At 45.2% G+C, this 23,061-nt stretch overlaps 2 protein-coding genes and 1 long non-coding RNA gene across 7 annotated transcripts in view; 2 read left to right on the top strand and 1 right to left on the bottom strand.

Moving 5' to 3' along the window:
• Positions 1–10,471, top strand: part of KCNH6 (potassium voltage-gated channel subfamily H member 6) — a 133,396-nt gene extending 122,925 nt beyond the window's left edge. For all 5 annotated transcript variants that reach the window (XM_081166114.1, XM_081166118.1, XM_081166115.1 and 2 more), the window contains 3 exons: positions 4,591–4,771; positions 6,837–7,026; positions 8,498–10,471. In XM_081166114.1, the coding sequence (XP_081022240.1) occupies positions 4,591–4,771; positions 6,837–7,026; positions 8,498–8,782 (656 nt within the window). In that variant the 3' untranslated portion in view covers positions 8,783–10,471. The remainder of the gene's footprint in view (positions 1–4,590; positions 4,772–6,836; positions 7,027–8,497) is intronic.
• LOC308571388 lies at positions 8,831–13,084 on the bottom strand. The gene is made up of 2 exons (XR_014001370.1): positions 12,708–13,084; positions 8,831–10,186 (listed from the first exon to the last, which is right to left on the bottom strand). It is a non-coding gene; the product is annotated as an uncharacterized lncRNA (long non-coding RNA).
• Positions 13,085–13,168: 84 nt separating this feature from the next.
• On the top strand, positions 13,169–22,745 carry DCAF7 (DDB1 and CUL4 associated factor 7). The gene is made up of 7 exons (XM_081166763.1): positions 13,169–13,435; positions 15,537–15,695; positions 16,870–16,981; positions 19,469–19,587; positions 20,269–20,478; positions 21,282–21,399; positions 22,307–22,745. Exons 1-7 carry the CDS (start codon positions 13,298–13,300, stop codon positions 22,477–22,479), a joined length of 1,029 nt encoding a protein of 342 aa, XP_081022889.1. The 5' UTR covers positions 13,169–13,297; the 3' UTR covers positions 22,480–22,745.
• The last annotated feature ends 316 nt before the right edge of the window (positions 22,746–23,061 follow it).

Below are 23,061 nucleotides of genomic sequence, written 5' to 3'. Positions count from 1 at the left end.
CCACAGAGGATTACTGTTGTACCGCTGAGTGTTAATTAGACATTCCTGCTGCTTTCCATCTGTGAGAGGCTGATGAAATATAATTTTAGGCTCAAAAACATTAAGCTTAAGAGAAGGGTTAAGGAGCTTACAGATTCACTGATAGGCCAGAAATCCTGGAAATTGTAATTTAAGGTGCCCTCTGACGATGCGGCCCGATGGTCATTGCCCTACATTAGTGGTTCTCAAAGGGAGAGGGCGGCTAATGCGGCCGGAAGATTCAAGGGCAATCAAAGAAACATTTAAACGTTTCAGTGTAGTAAAGGACCCCTGGACGGTTAAGTCCAATCAAAGGCAACTATGGGGTGCGGTGCTCATCTCACTTCAGCCGGCGTTTGTCCACAGACAGCTTTCCGGGTCATGTGGCCAGCATGACTCAACCGCTTCTGGCGCAACAGGACACTGTGACGGAAACCAGAGCATACAGAAATGTCATTTACCTTCCCACTGCAGCGGTACCTATTTATCTACTCACACTGGTGTGCTTTTGAACTGCTAGGTTGGCAGGAGATGGGACAGAGCAACAGGAGCTCACCCTGCCGCGCGGATTCAAACCGACGACCTTCTGATCAGCAAGCCCAAGAGGCTCAGAGGTTAAGACCACAGCACCACCTGCTCCCTAGTGAAGTTAGGATATATAGCCATAAACAGTATCCATGGGTCTTTTCATTGGCTATTCTACAGTTCTCCATGACATATTGTTGTGAACAGGGATTTTCAACTCGTGACAAATATGAAAGATCAGAAAACAGAAAGGCTTCTTTGAGTTGATGAGGCGATGAGAGTTAGTTTGTTTCAAATTAGACCTAATATAAATGAGATTACCAGGCAAAAGCAAGATCACACCTCCCTTTGGGTTTGTATACGGACCTAAGTTACATACCGTATTTTTCGCCCCATAGGACGCACCGCCCCATAAGACGCACCTAGTTTTTTTGGGGGGGAATAAAGGGAAAAAATTATTTCCCCCCCCCCAGGAGCGGGGCTGGCGCGGGGTAAGCCCAAGCTTCCCCTGACCCCAGCCCCCAGAACAGGCTGCTGCCTGCAAGCCTTGCGAGCCCAGCGGGACCTCCCGCCCGGCGCACAAGGCTTGCGGACACCTTCCCGAAGCACGGGGTGTCCTCCGGAGGGCGCCCCATGCTGCAGCCTGCTGCCCACAAGCCTTGCGAGCCCGCGGGAACTACCCCGGGCTCACAAGGCTTGCGGATAGCTTCCTGAAGCCTGGAGAGCGAGAGGGGTCGGTGCGCACCAACGCCTCTCGCTCTCCAGGCTTCAGCAAAAGCCTGCATTCACCCCATAGGACGCACACACATTTCCCCTTCATTTTTGGAGAGGAAAAAGTGCGTCCTATAGGGCGAAAAATACGGTATGTAAGAGGCTCGTTTATCATTATATTTTGTGAATGATTCATGTTCTTATGTAGCTGCGTTTGGATGTCCCGTGGTTATATTATAAAGTAGTTGTGTGCTGTGTTCTAAATCAAGCACTGCTAGGAGTTGTTCCATTTTTGTTTTCCGATATGTTTCTTATCAATTTTTTTAAAAAGTGGTGTGGTGTGAGCAAATTTTTATTCTGGAAGCGTAGCCCAGAGAAGAAAGTTTGAGAAAGGCTGCCCTACAAGGTCCTGTGCTTCAACATTCCTCCAACCTACAAAGGAAGAGTTTTGCAGCTCAACCACCAATGGAAAGTGTGGGCATGTGGAGGTTGAGTTCTTGAAGAGCACAGAAGGAGAGACAGCCTTGTGTGGCTGATGTAATCGGAGCCTATGCATGTGGACTTCTCATTTAAGTCCCACTGAGTTTAATGGGATTTATGACCCCGTGACCAGGTGAACTCCCGTTGCTTGGTCCATGCTCCTGCCAACCTAGCAGTTCAAAAGCACGAAGTGCAAGTAAATAAATAGGTACCACTCCGGTGGGAAGGTAAATGGCGTTTCCGTGTGCTGCTCTGGTTCACCAGAAGCGGCTTAGTCATGCTGGCCACATGACCCAGAAAAACTGTCTGTGGGCAAATGGCAGCTCCCTCGGCCTGTAAAGCGAGATGAGCGCCACAACCCCAGAGTCATCCACGACTGGACCTAACAATCAGGGGTACCTTTACCTTTACCTAAATACACATAAGTCTTAAACGACTCTCTGAAAAGGAAATTAATTCAATTACACGATTCCTCTTTTGGAGGCAGTGGGGCAGGTAAGTAATTTTAGACACTGGGTTTAATGGTCTCAGGCAGGAGTCAGCAAACTTTTTCAGCAGGGAGTCAGTCCACTGTCCCTCAGACCTTGTGGGGGACCGGACTATATTTTAAGGGGGGGTAATGAACCAATTCCTATGCCCCACAAATAATCCAGAGATACATTTTAAATAAAAGCACACATTCTACTCATGTAAAAACACGCTGATTCCCGGACCATCCGCAGGCCTGATTTATAAGGCGATTGGGCCGGATCCGGCCCCGAGGCCTTAGTTTCCCTACCCATGTTCTCAGGGAATCACCCCTTTTAGATGGCCATGTATATTGCCACAGCTGGAAAGCGCACAATTCACATTTCTCTTCTTCCTCACTCACTGCTCTTTCATGCTTTCTAACTGTTTCTGTTGCTTCTTCAAACCTGATTTATTTATTTTTTTAAAGAATATGTGCAATTCTGCATTTTACTTGCTTCAATCATAGCACCGTCACGACTGCAGGAATAAAATGGCGTTTGCTTCTGAGGCCAAACACACTAACTTGGGAATAAGTTCAATTGGTCTATTTTTAAAGTAAAAATATTTGTTTAGTGTGATTGTGCCATCTCAGATGCTGGTGTGAGACCTGCTTACCACTGTTTCCATCATCACTGTTGTCTGGGCAGTCATTCCCACTTTGACCCCGACTGTTACCTTCACTAAATAATAATAATAATAATAATAATATCATTATTATTATTTATTATTTATACCCCGCCCATCTGGCTGAGTTTCCCCAGCCACTCTGGGCGGCTCCGAATCAAGTACAGTGGTGCCTCGCAAGACGAAATTAATTCGTTCTGCAAGTTTTTTCTTCTTGCGAGCTTTTCGTCTTGCGATGCACGGTTTCCCATAGGAATGCATTGAAAATCAATTAATGCATTCCTATGGAAACCGCCTTCAGACCAGGTCCGGGGACAGTCTGTCCCCCGACCTCTTCTGAAGGCTGGGGGGGGGGCGTGACAAGGGCTTTTCTTCCCACCCCCAGCATTTTAAAAAACCCCGGGACAGCGGAGGACTTCTCCGCTGTCCGGGGCGATCTTAAAATGCTGGCGGGCGGCATTTTAAAATCGCCCGGGACAGCGGAGGACTTCTCCACTGTCCGGGGCGATGTAAAAGCCCCTGGGAAGGCAGGCAGGGGGGACAAAGACTTTTGCCCCCCGCCCGCCTTCAGAAGAGGTCCTGGACCTCTTCTGAAGGCGGGCGGGGGGCGAAAGTCTTTGCTCCCCCCCCCCCGCCTGCCTTCAAAAGCCGTCTGGGACAGCGGAGAAACGCGCTGCCTTTCTCCGCTCTCCCGGGAAGGCAGGCAGGGGGGAGCAAAGACTTTCACCCCCCGCCCGCCTTCAGAAGAGGTCCAGGACCTCTTCTGAAGGCGGGCGGGGGGCGAAAGTCTTTGCTCCCCCCCCCGCCTGCCTTCAAAAGCCATCCGCGATAGCGGGAAGCGCTTCCCTGCTATCTCGGACTGCTTTTAAAATGCTGGCGGTGGGGAGCAAAGCCTTTCGGCCCCCGCCGGCCTTCCTGGACCTCTTCTGAAGGCCGGAGGGGGGGAAAGGCTTTGCTCCCCACCACCAGCATTTAAAAGAGGTCCCCGGAGATTTCCCTATGGGCTTTCGTCTTGCGAAGCAAGCCCATAGGGAAATTCGTCTTGCGAAGCGCCTCCAAAACAGAAAACCCTTTCGTCTTGCGGGTTTTCCGTCTTGCGAGGCATTCGTCTTGCGAGGTACCACTGTATTAAAAACAATGCAGCGTTAAATATTAAAAACTTCCCTGAACAGGGCTGCCTACAGATGTCTTTTAAAGATAGGATAGCTACTTATTTCCTTCACATCTGAAGGGAGGATGTTCCACAGGGTGGGCGCCACTACCGAGAAGGCCCTCTGTCTGGTTCCCTGTAACCTCACTTCTCACAATGAGGGAACCGCTCGACCTTAGTGTACGGGCTGAATGATGGGGGTGGAGACGCTCCTTCAGGTATACAGGACTGAGGCCGTTTAGGGCTTTAAAGGTCAGCACCAACACTTTGAATTGTGCTCGGAAACGTACTGGGATAAATAAATATAAATTCTCTTTGCCAGGTTCATACCAATAGGACACTGTCTTGATTTTACAATAACGTTTTATAATGTGCAATGCATGGTCTTACTGCTTCTGTCTGTTTTACGGTATCTTTGTATTTTAACTTGTAAGTTGCTTTTTAAAAAAAACCAAATAAATTTAATAAACAGTAATAATAATTATTATCAGGTGTTATAGTGGTAGTTGGCTGAAAACCCCAGCTGACTAAGACAGGTGCTTATTTCATCCATCTCCTTTTCTGTCCCTCAGCAACGCCATTGGATGTCTCCAACCTGTTCACATTCTGGGAAGACAAGAGGCCTAATTCCCTTACGGAGCCTCTCCAGCACATGTCATTGGTTCACAGCCCTTTGGACATGCCTCCCAACTCTGATGACAGACCGCGGCAGATTGAATCCAAGCTGGAGTGCCTGCAGGCACAGCTTGGCAGGTAAATGCCATTGCTTGGAGGTTCCAATAGGGCATGAATTCTATGAAGAACCCCAAGTTGCAGGAACTTAAATAAAACTGCAAGGTAGAAGGTGTGTTCCAACCTCCTATCTAAAGCCAATTACAGTCATACCTCGGGTTTAAGATGCTTCAGGCTGCGCGTTTTCGGGTTACGGACGTACCGAAACCCGGAAGTACCGGAACAGGTTACTTCCGGGTTTAGGCGCTCGCGCAGACGCAGCACTCCAGGTTGCGAACGTGTCTCCCACACGGATCACGTTCGCAACCTGAGTGTCCACTGTACCACAGTGTTCATGAGACCAGGGCCCTGCAGGATCTGATTTCTTTCTGCAGGGCCTGTAAGACAGAGTTGTTCCGCCTGGCCTTTGGCTTGGAGCCAAATTGATTCCCTCCCCCTCTTTCTTTTTTCTTTTCCTTTCTCCTCCTGCGATGAGACTGCATTTTAACATTTAATGTTTCAATATTTTAATGTTGTATTTTAATTTTGTTTTTAAGTTGTATTCATTCAACTTATTTTTATTATTGCTTGTTAGCCGCCCTGAGCCTGGTCTTGGCTGGGGAGGGCGGGGTATAAATAAAAATTATTATTATTATTATTATTATTATTATTATTATTATTATTATTATTATTATTATTATTACCTGTTCCTAAAGCATCCGTGATACAGTCACCTGTACTCAGACATCTACACTGATTGCCAATCTGCTACCGGGCCACGTTCAAAGTGTTAGTACATAAAGCCCTTGACAACTTGGGTCCAGGTGCAACAGAATACTCATTCTACATTTTTAAGAACTTGATCATTTAGTGTGGCAGTGCCTCCTACACTTTGGAACTCCCTGCTTATTGAGATCAAGCAGGCACTTGCATTGCACTTTGTTCAGCACCTTGTAAAAATATTTTAGTCTTTTAACTTTTGTATGTTTTAAAGTAGGGTTGTGGATTTTTCTAGATTTTACCGTTTTATCTTTTGCAGACCGCTTTGAGTTTTGTTTTTATTTTATTTTTTACAATCAAGCAGTACAGTGGTACCTCTACTTACATTCACCTCTGGATATGTATCCTTCGGGATATGTTCATGGCAAACCCAGAAGTATTTTTCCAGGTTTTGCTGTGCGCCATGCGCAGAAGCTGCACCTCCGGATACACACATCTTGGGATCCAACCAGAGCTCCGGAATGGATCCTGTGCACAACCGGAGGTGCCACTGTATATAAATTATATCAAATGAATAAAATTTACTTTTTCTTGCAAACTTCAAAGGCAGGGACGTTTCCTTAGATATCTTACTCTGTTTCTGAGTCACTTATTCTGAATCGCAGTCATGGCTTCCCCTAGAAGATCCTGGGAAGTATAGTTTGTTAGCTATATATAGCACATGAGTTTGTGAACTGCAGCTGCGAGGGGTTTTCGAATCAGGGAAGTACACTTTGCTGCTTCAGAATAATAATAATAATATAATAATAATTTATTATTTATACCCCGCCCATCTGCCTGAGTTTCCCCAGCCACTCTGGGCGGCTTCCAACCAAGTGTTAAACACTATACAGCATTAAATATTAAAAACTTCCCTAAACAGGGCTGCCTTCAGATGTCTTTTAAAAAGAAGATAGCTGAATATTTCCTTCACATCTGAAGGGAGGGCATTCCACAGGGTGGGCGCCACTACCGAGAAGGCCCTCTGTTTGGTTCCCTGTAACCTCACTTCTCACAATGAGGGAACCGCCAGAAGGCCCTCGGTGCTGGATCTCGGAAAGGCTACAAGTTTCTGGCACCCATGTTATATGCTACTCATCCAAGCTGACCCTACTTATATGAACAGTATGTGGCCCAAGTTACTGGACGAACCAGCTTCTGGTAATCTGAAATAAAACCCTTTTTTTAAAAAATAGCCCTCGATGTCGCACAGATTCACCCTGCTGGTTATGTCAGGGACTAACACCTTGCTCAAACTAGACTTAGGCAGTCTTTGGGATAGTCTCACACAAACCTTCCTCGCTCGCTCAGTGTGCTTCAGGCTAAAACGTCATGATCTCTCTTGTAGGCTGGAGTCCAGGATGTCTTCTGACTTGAACCTCATCCTGCAGCTGCTGCAGCGACAGCTGTCTCAAGTGCCACCTGCATATAGCACTATCTCGCCATCCTCCCACAACCTGGCTTTGTATAGCATGAGCATGAGGAGCACGGAACCTGAAACTCCACTAGGAGAAGAGGAACTGACTCCCACAAAGGAGGTGAGTTGCAGGAATCAAAGTCCTTCATTTGCAGTGAGGCTGGTGAGAGGAAAGCGCCTGGCTTCAAAGCTAGGCCGGAAAAGTACAGTGGTACCTCAGGTTACAGGCGCTTCAGGTTACAGACGCTTCAGGTTACAGACTCCGCTAACCCAGAAAGAGTACCTCGGGTTAAGAACTTTGCTTCAGGATGAGAACAGAAATCGCGCAGCAGTGGGAGGCCCCATTAGCTAAAGTGGTACCTCAGGTTAAGAACGGTTTTAGGTTAAGAACGGACCTCCAGAACGAATTAAGTACGTAACCAGAGGTACCTCTGTATTTGGGGGTACATCACGGGGGATAGAAGGACCAAGCTAGTACAGCAATGTGCATGGAACTAAGGGACTACATCAGGGGTCGGCAAACTATGGCTCGGGGTCCGAATGCGGCCCACCAGGCTCGTAAATCCGGCCCGTGGACCCTGCCGCCCGCTTGGTCAGTCCCCAAGCTAAACCAGTACAGCACAGAGGCCTCAGCATGTGGGGACTGACTTCTGCGGTGCTAGCACAGCTTTGGATTAGCTGGAGGAAGCCACAAGGTCTGAGGAACAGTGGACCAGCCCCTGCCCCCCGAAAAAGTTTGTGGACCCCTGGACTACATATACTGCAGCAAAGAACTTTAAATTCCATAGGGGGGTGGGACTTGTGGAAAAGTAGGTGTGAGTGTTCAGTTATCTAAAGAAAACAGAGACAAATGTTGTACTGTGCTCTTCAAAATATACCCCTTGCTGTGTAAACAAGGAGATCTGATAGACTAGTGAAAGTTTTGTATTGAACTTGCCTCCTTGCTACTAGGCAATTAGTGTTTCTTGTGTATCGTGCTTCTATGCGTATTTCTGCAGTCAAGAGTAAGGGTGGAAAGATCTGTCAGTTTCGGTTCTCAGAGTTTCTCATTTTTCCAGTCTTAAATTCAGATTGCCACATTTCTGCGGCAATTTGCGAACCCCCCCCCCAAATAATTCTCATGGAAATTCTTAAGCATTTCAGTGCAAATGTCTCTCATTTTTGTATGCAGTTTTTAAAGTAATGTACACATTTTGCAAGCAGTATCTCCTAATACATTTTGTACATAATTCTCACAAATATATGCATTTTAAGGTACATTTTCCTCTAATATATGCATTTCTGTTGAAACCAGATGGGAAAACTGCATTGGAATAAGTTGGATGAGTGTGAACTTTTAAGGCGATATATTTTGGTTCTCGTATTGTTTTGGAAAGTCAGTGTTTGATCAATTTGTCTCTAAATCTGAACTGAATCCACTTTCTCCCCCCTTCCCAAGCCACTCATGAGGCGTGTAACCCCCCCCCCTTTTTTTCCCCCAACTGCAACTTGAAATTCTCATATTCCTACAGGGGAACTTTGAGCAAACCCAAACACATGCCACTAGCTGGTGCAGGAGTTTTAACCTTGTTCCCTTTCCCCTCCCTCACCAGACTCCGAGCGACTCAGAAATCGAGAAGCTGCAGCTGAAATCCAGGGACTCGTTGTCAAGTGGTGTACACCTGACTGTGGCTTCTGACGAGACCATGACAATCAGCTCTGAGCAGGAGCATTGCTCACAGACCCTGCCAAACCTAGAGCCTCACCGGAGGGCACCGGGCAACCAGGGACTTTTCCAAGGATCCCGTTTCCCTTCCCTTCCTGAGCACCTTGAGGCACCTTCCGAGCACTTGGACATTCAGAGACACCTCTCTGACCCTTTGCTTCCTGGGAGTTAGGAATCCAGTTGAGCCCAAAGCCAAGTCAAGAGGACCCTGAACTGAGAAGTTGCTTTAGCTGTTTTTAATTGTTGCACTTGGAGGACAGTGCTCATAGCTCAAGGTGATGAGTCTTGTTGCCATTCCCTGTCCTGTCTGAAACGGGGGCAGTTTAATAGTGGGTTGGCTTCCAAGGTGATTGATTTCAGAAATGGTACTCCATAGAGTAGACTTCAGGTGCATATTTCTCTTACCCCACCCGACTCCAAGAAGAATGGCTGGTTGACCTTTTCCTCCACATCCCCAATCTTGCATCTGTTAACTGTTGGGGTCTGCCTCTGTCAGTGTTTGAATGGTAACTCGTTACATTGAATGGTAACTAGTATGGCGGGACACTGGAGCACTTCCATAATGTAATAAAGTAATAATAGGAAATTTTGTCTGGAGGAAGACGAGGAGACTGCTAAGAACTTAACCTTCTCTTGGGTTGTAGGAGACCAAAAATGATTGTGTCTTTCTTTGATACTTACAACTCGTGTCTGAAGATTCTAGTCATTGTGCAGGAGGACCCTGTGAAGTAAGGAAGGAAGAGTAAAACAATGCTGCAACTTTGTACATGGGAATATAACGAACCATTTAATGATCTGCCCTAGTGCATATTGAGGGCAACTTCATATATTACATTTTTCTTGCATGGACATAAATCTCTGTTGAGAAAAAAAGAGAGAGTGTACACCTTGACAGATGAAGTGCAGGATAAAAGTGGAAAATGTGTAGCACAATTTCATACGGGGCTGCCAACAAGATTTTGGGCTTGCTGTTTGTACTCAGGCTCGCTTCTGAAGGATGCAGTCCCTGGCCTTCTGACAGCCCCTATGAGCCCTGCCCCAAATTCTACAGCCAACCCCAACATATTAATATGTTGTCTGTAGCCCTGATTGTATTTGTTTACTCAGAGCTATGTTTTGCAGAATCTGGTGGGGCTTACTCCCAGAAAAAAAGCATGCATAAAACTGCATCTTCATTGTATGAAAGTAGCTGGTAAAGTCAGGTCTAGAACTCTAGACCAACACAACAAACACATTTGGGTTTGAGTTAACGGGGTGAATTGTCTCATGTGTTGCCTACCAATTTGTAAGGGGGGCTGAGTGACACTATTCTAACAAACTGGGGTGGAGGGAACCTGTTCTGAAAATATATTTCCCAGACTTTTGCAACATTCCAGATTTACCTGGCATTGGAAAACATTCCAGGAACAGCCAGTTTTGTGGTTAGCACATCAACTTAGCGTAAAAGGTTATTCTGGACAGTACCTTGCCGTTCTTCGCGCGAGCCACTATGCAAAATGCAGGTATGTGCAAGTGAGCTGTAATTTTTTTTTTGTACAGATCTGCAAGGCTGGTTTAAGCACAACTTCAGAAAAGCCTGGAAAGAAGGAAACAAACCAAACAGATCACTTTTTGTATGTGTGTATTCGCCTTTCCCAATTGAATCCCCATACCATAGCATTGCATAGAATCATTGTAACTGACCCCTCAAACCCACCTCATTTTCACCCCTCAGTTAGATGCTGCAATGGCCCTAGGCCACCTATCCAAAATAACATATTAATCTCCCAGTGAGAGTAGCAGGAAAAAAAATAATAACTGTGAGCATTTTCTTTTTTTTCTTCTCAGGAGTGTTAGTGTACACTTTGTTAATAAAGATTATTTTGACACCTACTCTGGCCTGATGGCTCTCTACGTCTGGGCTCTGTAGGTGGGGGCAAACACTGAGAAGGGTTGGTGTTTTTTCTTAAGAGAAGAGGAAGACCAAAGCAGAATCATGTCCTGTAGTTTCCTGCTGAAATCCTGTAGTTTTTCACACCACAAACGTCCCAGGGTGGTGGTTTTGTCTCATTTTTGTTGTGCTCCAGTATAAATCCACCACTGATGTGCTGTTATTGCATCAGTGACATGCTGAAGAACACAACCATTAAAAGCCCTCGTTAGTGGAGCATGATGCTTCTGCAAGTGGTGGGCTTTGGTTCAGACAATTTAAATACAGTAGTGCCTCGCAAGACGAAATTAATTCGTTCCGCAAGTTTTTTCTTCTTGCGAGTTTTTCGTCTTGCGAAGCACGGTTTCCCATAGGAATGCATTGAAAATCAATCAATGCGTTCCTATGGAGACCGTCCGGGGACAGAGGGGAAGCGCCGCGCGCCTTCCCCTCTGTCCCCGGACCTGTTTAAAGCAAGGGAAGGGGCAGCGGGGAGAATCGCTTCTCCCCGTTGCCGCCCTTGGTTGCAGGGCTGGCAACGGGGAGAAGTGATCTTTTCCCCGCCGCCCCTTGCTTCAAAAGAGGTCCGGAGTGCAGGGGCAAGCTTCGTTTTGCAAAGCAAGCCCATAGGGAAATTCGTCTTGCGAAGCAATTCGAAAACGAAAAAACCTTTCGTCTTGCGAATTTTTCGTCTCGCGAGGCGTTCGTCTTGCGGTGTACCACTGTATAGTGGTACCTTGGTTTTCAAACGTAATCCATTCCGGAAGACCGTTCCAAGTTCTGAAATGTTCGAAAACCAAAAACTGAATACGGAAAACTCAATACAGAAGCTGTGTGGCATGTTCGACTTCTGGGGCATGTTCGAAAACCGAAGCATTTACGGCATCCGAAAACCAAAATGTTCATCAATGGAGACGTTCAAAAACCGAGGTACCACTGTAGTTTTACTTTTATTGTGAATATCAGGAAGGAATGCTTCTGTGGAAACCTTTATTTACCTTCAAGGCCCATATAAAAATGAGCTTCCTGAAAAAGAGATCCAACAACAGCCATTACCCAAACTAAATTCTGTCTGGCAGTGCCATCCATTTTACTACCAAAGCTCTGCCAAATCAAGCATTTCAGTCTTACCCAGCAGATCAGGATCCACTTCATTCCAGTCAAAGGATGTCAATGGTGTTTATAACAGAAATGGTGTTTATAACAGAAAGCTTTATATTTTTTCCTGCAGGATTTTAAAGCACTGTTAACCATTAAGGCTCAGACTATGGCTGTGTGAGATGATGATGATGATTAATAATCATTAATCAATATTAATGATTATTATTATCAATATTAATAATATTAATAATAGTTTATAATGTATACCCCACCCATCTGGCTGGGTTTCCCCAGCCACTCTGGGCAGCTCCCAATAGGATATTAAAAACACAATAAAACAACATGATAAAACATGTTTGGAGGTGGGGTACAGTATCTGAGTGGGGGGAAGGGCTATAAGTTTTATAGCAGTAGTGCTGGGAAAGGAGCTGATTAGCATTTTCCAGAAGGACCATTTTTATGGATTCACAGCTATTTCTTTCAGAAGTGGAAAGCAGAGATCCCATAGGTGGGAAAGCAGATGGAGAGAAATCTCCCTGCAAGGTAAAGGCTGCAATCAGCTATTCAATACTCTTCCTAAACTAAGGTTTTCAGATGTCCCCGTTTCCCGGGGACAGTCCCTGGATTTACAAATCAGCCCCCATACAAAATCCACTGAAGTTTAAAAGTGTCCCTGGATTAATTTTAAAATATCTGGTAGCCTTATCCTAAACAGCATTTCACATTAAAAAGAAAAAATCAACCAAGAGACTAAATAATACTACTGAACTATACTTCTCAGCCCCAGATCCTACTTCTAAATTGCAAAATTAATAGTGGGCCGCATTTCAGTGCTGTCATAAATCACTCCTAGCCTCAGTTTGCAATGTGGGGACAAGGGCTGTTGCAACATTGCAGTGCTATTGTTAAGACTCTTTTCTCAGTCATAGCCGCCTAAACTGCAGTATGCGGACAATGAGCTGCATTCGTATTTACATATGCAAAGCACTTTTTTAAAAAGATATTTAAAAACCAAGAGAATTCTCAAATAAAAATCAATTTTCCACAAGAAACGAGGCATTACTTAGAGACAGCATTGAACTTCCACCTTTGAGGCTACTTTTCGTTTTTGCCGGATAGGCTCCTGCTGAATCACAGGTTTACAAAACTCCTAGATTCTACATTTCCTCCGTTTCTTCATATGGGCAGCTGGGGAAACAAAAACGACGCCGAAAGAACCCGCAAGCTCCCATTCCAGACACCCGAGATGCGACTCTACATTTTCCACGTCTACTGCTTTCCTCCCGATCTGGCAGCTGCTAAACCGTCCCCTCGCACAGGCTGAAATTTTTGCCGGAGAGGCGGGCTTAGGAAAAGAGCGACACCTCTCCTCGCTAATGTCCATCTTTCATCGTGGCCAGTACGGGGCGGGGAAACAGATCTCATTGGGCCGCTGGGCTTGGAAGGGAGGAGGGTGTTTGAGCGAGCCGACGCTTACGGGAAGCCAATGAGGAGCGGGCAGCCGGCGGAGTGGCGTCGCGAGCAGCCAACGAGAGCCCGGAGTTTGAATCGACCCCCGATGGAGGAGCGGGGTGGGGGCGGCTTCGCCGTAGTCGTTTGTGTGAGGTGAAGAACGACGGTCGGCGGGGGGAGGTCGCTGGTTGCCGTGAGGGGCTGACGGAGCGAGCCTCGCCCGCCATGTCGCTGCACGGGAAGCGCAAGGAGATCTACAAGTACGAGGCGCCATGGACCGTCTACGCCATGAACTGGAGCGTCAGGCCCGACAAGCGCTTCAGGCTGGCGCTCGGCAGCTTCGTGGAGGAATACAACAACAAGGTGGGCGGGTGAGCGGGGTCCGAGGAGGCCTCGTCAGCCCGGGGGTGGTCGGGGGTTGGGGGCCGCCTCGGGCCTTCGCGCCTCAGTCGGACCCCGGCGGCCCTTCCCTGCTCCGCCGCAGGCTTGCGAAGAGGCCAAGAGCCGCCTGGGGCAGTTGCCCGCACCCCCTCGGCTAGGGTCTTGCTTCGAGGGGCGCCGGCTTGGCCGCGCTCTCCGTTGCCAAGCGCCGGCTGAGGTAACTCATGAGGGGGTTTGGTTGTCCCCCGAAGGCGTTGCGCGGCGGAGCAGCACCTGCGCGCCTTCTGCTTCACCTGCAGATGTTTCGAGGAAGGTATAGGGCGTCTTTGGGGTCCCCGAAGTTATTGGGGTTGGGGGGGGGAGTTGGGCCTCAGGGTCCCTTCCGACTCTGTTCTTCTAGGGCAGGCAAACTCGGCCCTCCAGATGTTTTTTAAGACTACAACTCCCATCATCCCTAGCTAACAGGGCCAGTGGTCAGGGATGATGGGAAGTGTAGTCTCAAAACTGTAGCTCAAGAGCACAGAACCCTAGAACAGGCCTAGGCAAACTTGGCCCTCCACCTGTTTTGGGACTACAACTCCCATCATCCCTAGCTAACAGGGCCAGTGGTCAGGGATGATGGGAATTGTAGTCTCAAAACTGTAGCTCAAGAGCACAGAACCCTAGAACAGGCCTAGGCAAACTTGGCCCTCCAGATGTTTTGGGACTACAACTCCCACCATCCCTAGCTAACAGGACCAGTGTTCAGGGATGATGGGAATTGTGGTCCCAAAACAGCTGGAGGGCCGAGTTTGCCCATGCCTGTTCTAGGGTTCTGTGTTCTTGAGCTACAGTCCCCTCCCCCCCCCCATCCCTGACTACTGGCCATGCTGCCTAAAGAGAGTGAATGTTGCACCCCAGCAGCATCGAGGGACTACAAGGTTCATAAATATAATTCATAGGAGAGTTGGAAAGGGAACCTGAGGGTCATCTAGTCCTACCCCTGCATTGCAGCAATTTGCAGCTGCCCCATGGGGGGATCAAACCTGCGGCCTCGGTGCACACACTAACCAGCTGTGAAAGGCTTTGAGACCTTGGTGTCATCATCGGCACCGCACTCTAACCCACTGTGAAAGGCTTGGTGTAGGGACTCTTGACCATGTGGGGAGGTGGGAGAATTGGGGGCGGGAAAGAGAATAGGTTAGGTCACCTGCATCTCAATACAGTCATACCTTCGGGTTGAGCCTTTTCAGGTTGCGCTCCTCGGTGACCCAGAAGTAACAGAACATGTTTCTTCTGGGTTTCGTCGCAGACGCTCAAAATGACGTCACGTGCATGCGCAGAAGTGGCAGATCGTGACACGCGCAGACGCGGGTTGCATTCGCTTCAGGATGCGAACGGGGCTCCGGAACGGATCCTGTTCGCATCCAAAGGTACCACTTTAGTTGGCTATTTTACTTTTGCCCTCTGGGAGAAAAAATCCAAGGCAGGCATGGACACTTACAAATTATTGCTGTTTATTGAAATGGGGGCGGGCTTTATCTTGCCCAAGGCAACTCAAAGCAACCCCCCCCAAAAAAAACCAGACCAAAAAAACAGCAACAACCCTTTCCACAGAGATACATTAAAACCAAGGGGGGAATTAATACGTTTAAAACATCCCAACCCCTTCTTACAGTTAAAGGCGAAAGGCCTGGTTATAGAGGAAAGCTTTTGCCTGACACCTAAAGATAGGTAATGAATATGCCAGGGAGAGCATTCCACAAGCGGGGAGCCACTTCAGAAAAGGCCCGTTCTCATGTTTCCACCCTTTCGGCCGCTCCTGGAGGAGGCACACAAAGAAGGGCCTCAGATGATGACCGTAGGTTCGCTGTAGGAACCTACAAGGCGAGGTGGTCCTTGAGGTATTGTAGCAGAGTATGAAGGGTTGGGCATCTGTGGCCCTCCAGATATTTCTGAACTGCAACTCCGAATCATCCTTGACCATGCAGGCTGGGGCTGATGAGACTTGTAGTCTAATAACTTCTAGAGGCCATCAGTTCTCTACCCTGAGCTTAATGTTATAGTTTGGTTGATAACTTGCTTGAAATATTTTTGCTTATAGGTCCAACTTGTTGGGTTGGATGAGGAAAGCTCTGAGTTCATTTGCCGGAATACCTTTGATCACCCATATCCTACTACCAAGCTCATGTGGATCCCAGATACCAAAGGGGTATATCCAGACCTTTTGGCAACAAGTGGTGACTACTTGCGTGTCTGGAGAGTAAGTTGACTTGTTTTTATAAGGTGTTTTCCTGGGGCTAGGATAACCAGCGGGCCCTGAGAATGTTGTGTGAGTAGTCTGACCAACTGCTATAAGTAGTAGACAAACATAGTACTTGGTCTGCTTTATTCTATTCGTAAATGTTTATTAATAACTTCTAAATTCAGTGTTCTACAACTGGAGCTGCAGTCTACTCTAATGTGTTATGTAGATGAGCAGAAAATAAATTGGGATCTAGTGGTAAATTGCTGGGTGATTTGCTGTAGATTGGCAAAAGTGTCTGACTCAGTTGTTTTAAAAATAGCAAAACCCATGAGGCTTTCTCTCTTCTCTTTGCCCTATCCTACCCCAGACCTAAATTAGACTGCTGGAATTAAGAAAACTGAGGAGGGAAGCCTTATTGTAGTATTTTATGTGAAAAGATTGTAAGCTCATTTCTGGTACTACAAACAAATTCATGGGAATATGCTTGAAGACAGACTATTGCTTAATTCTAAATTTATATCTGCCCCCTGGCTACAGTTTTTCACCTACCTGTCATTGGTGAACTTTGCTGTTACTAAAAACAACACCACCCAAAGTAGATTCCACAAGCTTAGTCTTCCCACTCCTTGTGTATGGAAAATGAAAAATAAAGCTCCATATCACACAGTTATAGAGTTGGAAGGAACCTCTATTCCTGCTGACTTAATTCTAATTGACAATCGTAACACATCTGTTGGTTTCCTTGACCTTGAAAACATGACGTTTGACATTGTTCTTGTTATGTTTGCCATGTTTTATGAGATATAGAACTTTAAAATGATGCCATATGATCTTGCATTGCCAGTGTGTTGCATGAGTTATAAATTGTCCCAACAATGAAAATGTTCGCATATAGCCGTGGTATTTATCACACTTAGAAGGAATGGGAGCTGACTGTAGTTCAGAACAAAACAGTAACTAGGCTTCCCTTTTAGGTTTAATGTTCTGTAGCCAAGAAGTAGGGTCTTGGTCAAACCTAATTTGATTTACACGTGTCTTAACAAAAATAATAGAATCCATGATTTGAACATAATTCAGAACCTATTTAAATCACAATGATTAGCTGCACTGTCTCTTCTCTTGCACTTTTGCTGTAGTGAAATACTATGAAGATTTGGAATGATGACCAATATTTGTATTTTTTTTGCAGGTGGGTGAAACAGAGACCAGGCTAGAGTGTTTGCTGAACAACAACAAGAATTCTGATTTCTGTGCTCCATTGACATCCTTTGATTGGAATGAAGTGGATCCTTATCTGCTGGGTAAGACTGAAATGCTTAATTTGGCAGAGCTTTGGTAGTAAAATGGATAACATTGCCAGACAGGATTTAGTTTGGGTAATGGCTGTTGGTGGGTCTCTTTTTCAGGAAGCTCATTTTTATATGGGCCTTGAAGGTAAATAAAGCTTTCCACAGAAGCATTCCTTCCTGATATAAGTGTTTTTAATCTAACAAAGATAGCTTGGGATTACGGTATATGCCAAAGTTTTTGAAAGGCTGTTGTCGGGTTAAAGTCTACATCAGATAAGTTTTAATATTAGTTGAATTGGCCAGGAATTGTCTTTGCTATTGTACAGATGATCTAAGCTGTGGTACATTTATAAACCAAAAGACTAGGAGCATTCACCTGTTACGCTTTCTATATGAACTATGTTGTCCAAGAGACAAGCTTCTGTGTTGGCTTACTTTGTGTTTAATGGCTATACCATACTTCCCTAAAGAGCCTTTTCAGTGGTGTTGCTCCAGTTGTCGAATGCGCTGTCCAGAGAAGCTCACTTAGTACCTGTTCAGTGGTCTCTTCACCACCAAAAAAATATTCTCCCAAAATTTTTAGAAAGTGTTCTAGCATTCTTTGAATCTTTTACACAGCTGTTATCCCTGGGTGATTTTATTCATATTATACTGTTTTATGGGCTTAACCTTTATAGTAAGCTACACAGGGAATTTCAGTTATTGGGCAGTATAATTAGTAACTTTAATAAATGCACTTCCCAGTTACATAAAGAGTTGGGCAGAGCAATCAAAACCCTCAGTTCACTGTACTGGAAGGGATTTGGGGCAAGTGGTTGTGTGTCTTCCCCCATCCCACTGGCCCAACCCTTTCCAGCACCCACAGCTTCTGTTAGCAAAGGAACACCATTGCAAAGGAGTGCTGCAATATGCCTTTGTCAAAATGGCTGGTGGAAGCTATCATTGGCAGTATTTCCACTGGAGGGAACTCCCGGAGGGGGGTCTACACACAGGTAACACTGGATCTCAAACTGGCCCTGCTGCTGGCATGTGACAGCAGTGAGCCCAAACCAGGCCTCTTTACTGTACCAGTCAGAGACCTGGTACAATGATGGGGCATTTTTTTCTCCTCCCCCATTGAGATATTCGTTGAAATAAAAAAACAACATTGTATAGGTGGCAGCTTTCTTTTTTACTTCCATAATGGTTTGATTTCATAGCTTAAGTGGTGAAGACCTCTTACTATTTAACCTTTCATGAATTGCAGCAGCCCAGCCCACGCCCCAACAATCTCAGTTTAGGAGAAAATACCCCTTGCTTGTTGTCACTATAACCACAGTTAAATCTGCTGCATCTCTTAACTGTATTTTTCATCTCCCCCCACCATCCATTTTTAATGTAAGTTTTGACTATCCTGGAGTCTAGAGTAAAAGTACAATTATTCACTTTGGTAAATTTTGTTCATGTTGAATTTACATATTGTTATAATAGACCATACAGTCGTACCTTGGAAGTCGAATGGAATCCGTTCCGGAAACTAAAACACAGATTCTGATTGGCTGCAGGAAGCTCCTGCAGCCAATTGGAAGCCCCATCGGACGTTTGGCTTCCAAAAATAGTTCACAAACTGGAACCGTGTCCCAAGCTTTCTGGGGAAATATTTAATTTCCAATTTAAACACTGGATGATTTGAGTTTAAAACATATTTCTTAATTAACACTTGAAAAATGACTGAAGATTACACCTGTATCTTAAAAGGGAATACATTAACTATATCAAACACATCCAGTTAGCGTATTTTTCGCCCTATAGGACACACTTTATCCCCTCCAAAAATGAAGGGGAAATGTGTGTGCGTCTTATGGGGCAAATGCAGGCTTTCGCTGAAGCCTGGAGAGCAAGAGGAGTCGGTGCGCACCGACCCCTCTCGCTCTCCAGGCTTCAGGAAGCTCTGCGCAACCCTCGGGAGACTGGCGCGACTTCTCTCCAGGCTTCAGCAGAGCTGCCTGCAGTCCCGGGCTTCGCGCAGCTCTGCGCAGCCCTAGGTAGCCCGGCGTGAAGTTGCGTCAGTCTCCCGAGAGCTGTGCAGAGCTGCCTGCAGTCCCAGGCTCTGCGCAGCCCTGCCTGCATTCCGAAGCCTGTCGCGCGCTGAAGAGCGCGCCCGGGCTTCGCACAGCTCTCTGCAAGCCTGGGGAGATCGGCGCGACTTCCCGCCGGGCTCCCTAGGCTTGCGGATAACAGGCTGTTCTCGGGGCTGGGGTCGGGGGAAGCTCGGGCTTCCCTTGCGCCAGGGGGGAAATAATTCTTTTTTCTTTATTCCCCCCCCCCCCAAAAAAAAACCTAGGTGCGTCCTATGGGGTGAAAAATACGGTAGTTTGCTTTGTGTATAAAAGGAGAATGGAGAAGGCAAGTCATCTTTTAGGTCAAGCATTATGAATAGCATAAGGTGTTGTGTATTGCTGTTTATTCATTGCATCAAAGAAGAGTTATTAACATTGGTGTTTTTCCTCCCCACCCCAGGTACCTCTAGTATTGACACAACTTGCACTATCTGGGGTTTGGAGACTGGCCAGGTCTTGGGAAGAGTGAATTTGGTGTCAGGCCATGTCAAGACCCAGTTGATTGCCCATGATAAAGAGGTGATGGTGCACTTTTTCTCTTGATTTCTCCATTGTGGGATTTCAGATTTGTGTAATTAGTAAAAATTTGTTCCAGTCTATAAAATGGGAATAGTGACTTACCTGGCAAGTGAGTGTATTTGTGTCTGTGTGTATGCTATTAGTTCTCCAGAACCAAATTCTTCTTTTTTCCTCAAAGTACAGTGGTACCTCGAGTTACAAATGCTTCAGGTTACAAACTCCACTAACCTGGAGGAGTTACTTCGAGTTGAGTACTTTGCCCCAGGATGAGAACGGAAATCGTGTGCCGATGGCACAGCGGCAGCAGGAGGCCCCATTAGCGAAAGCACACCTCTAGTTAAAAATAGTTTCAGGTTAAGAACGGACCTCCGGAACAAATTAAGTTTGTAACTAGAGGTACCACTGTAATTCAGCTGTTCAGGGGGATGTATACAAAAAAATTAAATATTTTGCATAAGAAGTAGACAAAGCTCACTTTCATGGGGAGAGGGGTGGCAGTGCCCTAGCTTCTGATTGTGTTCTCAGCCCCTTTTTTATCTACTTTTAGGGATTTCTATGACATGGCTGCTGTACATCTGGGTTTGCATGATAAAACTTTGTTCGGTGTGAAGCAAAAATCTTGGTATTAGAGGCAATATCATTGTATTTTGTCAATTTTCTCTGCCTTTGGTGTATGAGCAGGTCTATGATATTGCATTCAGCCGTGCAGGAGGTGGGAGAGACATGTTTGCTTCTGTTGGTGCTGATGGCTCAGTGAGAATGTTTGATCTGCGGCACCTGGAACATAGTACAATTATATATGAGGATCCTCAACACCATCCTTTGCTTCGCCTTTGCTGGAATAAACAGGACCCGAATTATCTTGCAACAATGGCAATGGATGGCATGGAGGTGAGCCAGTGTTCTGTGAGGGTGGCCAGTACACTTCTTGGAATTGCACGTGGATGGTATTGACACTCAACACTACTTAGACTCTTGGTCTTGATAGGCATGTTTTCTGGATACCTGTATAAAGCCATGGGACATTTTTGTTTCTGGGATTCCTTGCAGCCTTGGCACACAGTAGCATGGAGGAAAGCAGTCAGGCACGTATCCTTATGTTAAAAAGGAGATAGAAGCCATACTGATGCTGGTAGCTACCATGAACAACTTGAGTCTAGAAGAAGTCATGATCCCCATGTAGACATGTCAGCATGAGATATCCTGCTCTTGGCCACACAATTCTTTTGTGGGGTGGACAGGCTGACTTAGCTAAAGTAATGGGGCATAGTGTCCTGAGCAGGTACTTCAGAAACAGGAGTCTGTATTGGAAATAGCTTTTGTGTTAGTTTCTCAATTTTTAAAAATTTATAATATGTGAACTGGACATAACAATACATAAAATGCTGATTGATCTCAGTTCCCCTTTGTAACATGTGGCTCATCAGGCACTACTGCGCGTGCTCTCTCTCTCTCTCTCTATATATATATATATATATAATATTATGTTTCACTATTAGAGGAGTATAAAAACACTGTGTTCATTTGCAATGAAAAGGGTATACTTACTTGAGGAGATAGGGGTACAGCATATATGCATTGTGCTCTGAAGATAGTATAGTAGGTAATGAAATACCATTCATAAAAAGTCTTTGTGGCTTCATCAGAGGTAGTATAAAACTTCACTATTCTTTGTATTTGTTTCCTCCACTAAGGTGGTGATTTTAGATGTCAGAGTTCCTTGTACACCTGTTGCCAGACTGAACAACCACAGAGCATGTGTCAATGGCATTGCTTGGGCACCACACTCTTCTTGTCATATCTGCACAGCTGGTAAGGATGAATGATTCTTGTAACCTCTTCTTTTCATATGGGTGTTTCAAGTTCCCTTCAAAGTATGTGTATGAACTTAAAATAGTAAAATTTGTTTGCTATAGCTGGTTTAACTATTATTATTTCTCTGTTCACCCATAATGGTTGCCGTTTGTGCTCTTCTCTGATAATTCAGAGTATCTTGTTAGTATACTTTGTATACTTAGTAAGCTAGTATACTTACAGCTACTTTTTATGAATAATTTTCGTGAAAACTTTGTATACTTAGTAAGCTAGCATACTTACAGCTACTTTTTATGAATAATTTTCGTGAAAAGTATAGTCCATTATACGCAGTTATGGGAGCTTTAAAGCAACCCTAAAATGTAAGTGGTGGAAACGAAAGATTATGAAGCAAGTTAATTCACTTGCTTTCATTTAATTAAAAAAAAAAACAAACCATATTGGGTACCAGCCATACGTTGCATATGTTTACAAATGTGGAAGGAGTGGCGGATATGACTCTTCTTGCTCTGAATTTGATCTACAAATGAACATAAATCCTTTTGCAGCAAAAAGATTAGCAAATTTCTAGGTTTTGAAACATTTCCATAAGGAAAGGTGTAAGAATTTTTGGATTTAAAAAACAACCCTTTTTGATTACTTTCCCTTAGCAGTTCAGTCTTACTGTCCATTACAAGAATTAACAAATATTATTAGATAACAGATGGTCCACATTTGAGAAACTATGATATATGTAAAACGTGTTAGGAGTCAAAACCCAATCATAGATAAAAGTCAAATTATACTGCTTAAACTTTTGTTTATGTGGTTTTGTGTCCATTTCATTCCTGAGTACATGGACCACTGAATAATTGTGCGAAAGGTGGTTTCTTTTACCTCTGATTCTACATTTCATCTTTGTCAGCGGATGACCATCAAGCACTTATCTGGGATATCCAGCAAATGCCTCGTGCCATTGAGGATCCAATCTTGGCCTACACAGCAGAAGGCGAAATCAACAATGTACAGTGGGCATCAACTCAGCCAGACTGGATAGCAATCTGTTACAACAACTGCCTGGAAATCTTGAGAGTGTAAAAACAGTTGGGCACTGAGGAAAAAAATGGAACTGGGTGGTGGTCTTTGCTCTCCTATAAATTTTTAAGAACAAAACTCCATCTAGAAAGTGCCACTGGCTATTCTAGGAAGACTCAGAACTGGCATTGATGGGTAAATGTTGCTGTCGTCTCCCTCTTTCCCCACCCCCACTCCCACCCTGTGACTTAAATGCAGGGATATGCTGAGCCTTTCAGACCCTCTGGGAATTTATTATTACTTTCAATTAAAGTTATGTATATATGTCAGCCATTTGTGTTGAGTATTTGTATTGAATGAGTAATGACACCAACTGGCAGAATGACACCCTTGCAGAAATAATATGTTGCTGCTGCAGATGCCTAAAAACTGTTCAGAGTTATAGTAATGGGATGTGAAGTTAACTTTCTGTTAAGTAATTTTTCACACATATCTTCTCTACCCCTTCCCCAGCCCATGGCAAGTCAAATTTCTCTTGATACTAGTGCTGAATCTTGTAAGTTCTCTGCAACTAAAAGTCCATTACTATTAAAAATGTTCTTCAACTATAAGGGAGCAGGAGCAGTCACAAAGCCTAGCTGGCTC

Source organism: Podarcis bocagei (genome assembly GCF_964188305.1).
Source record: "Podarcis bocagei genome assembly, chromosome: 13".
Taxonomy (NCBI): Eukaryota; Metazoa; Chordata; class Lepidosauria; order Squamata; family Lacertidae; genus Podarcis; species Podarcis bocagei.
The sequence above is the reverse complement of the archived record's forward strand: the minus strand, read 5'-3'. Positions and strand labels throughout refer to the sequence as shown.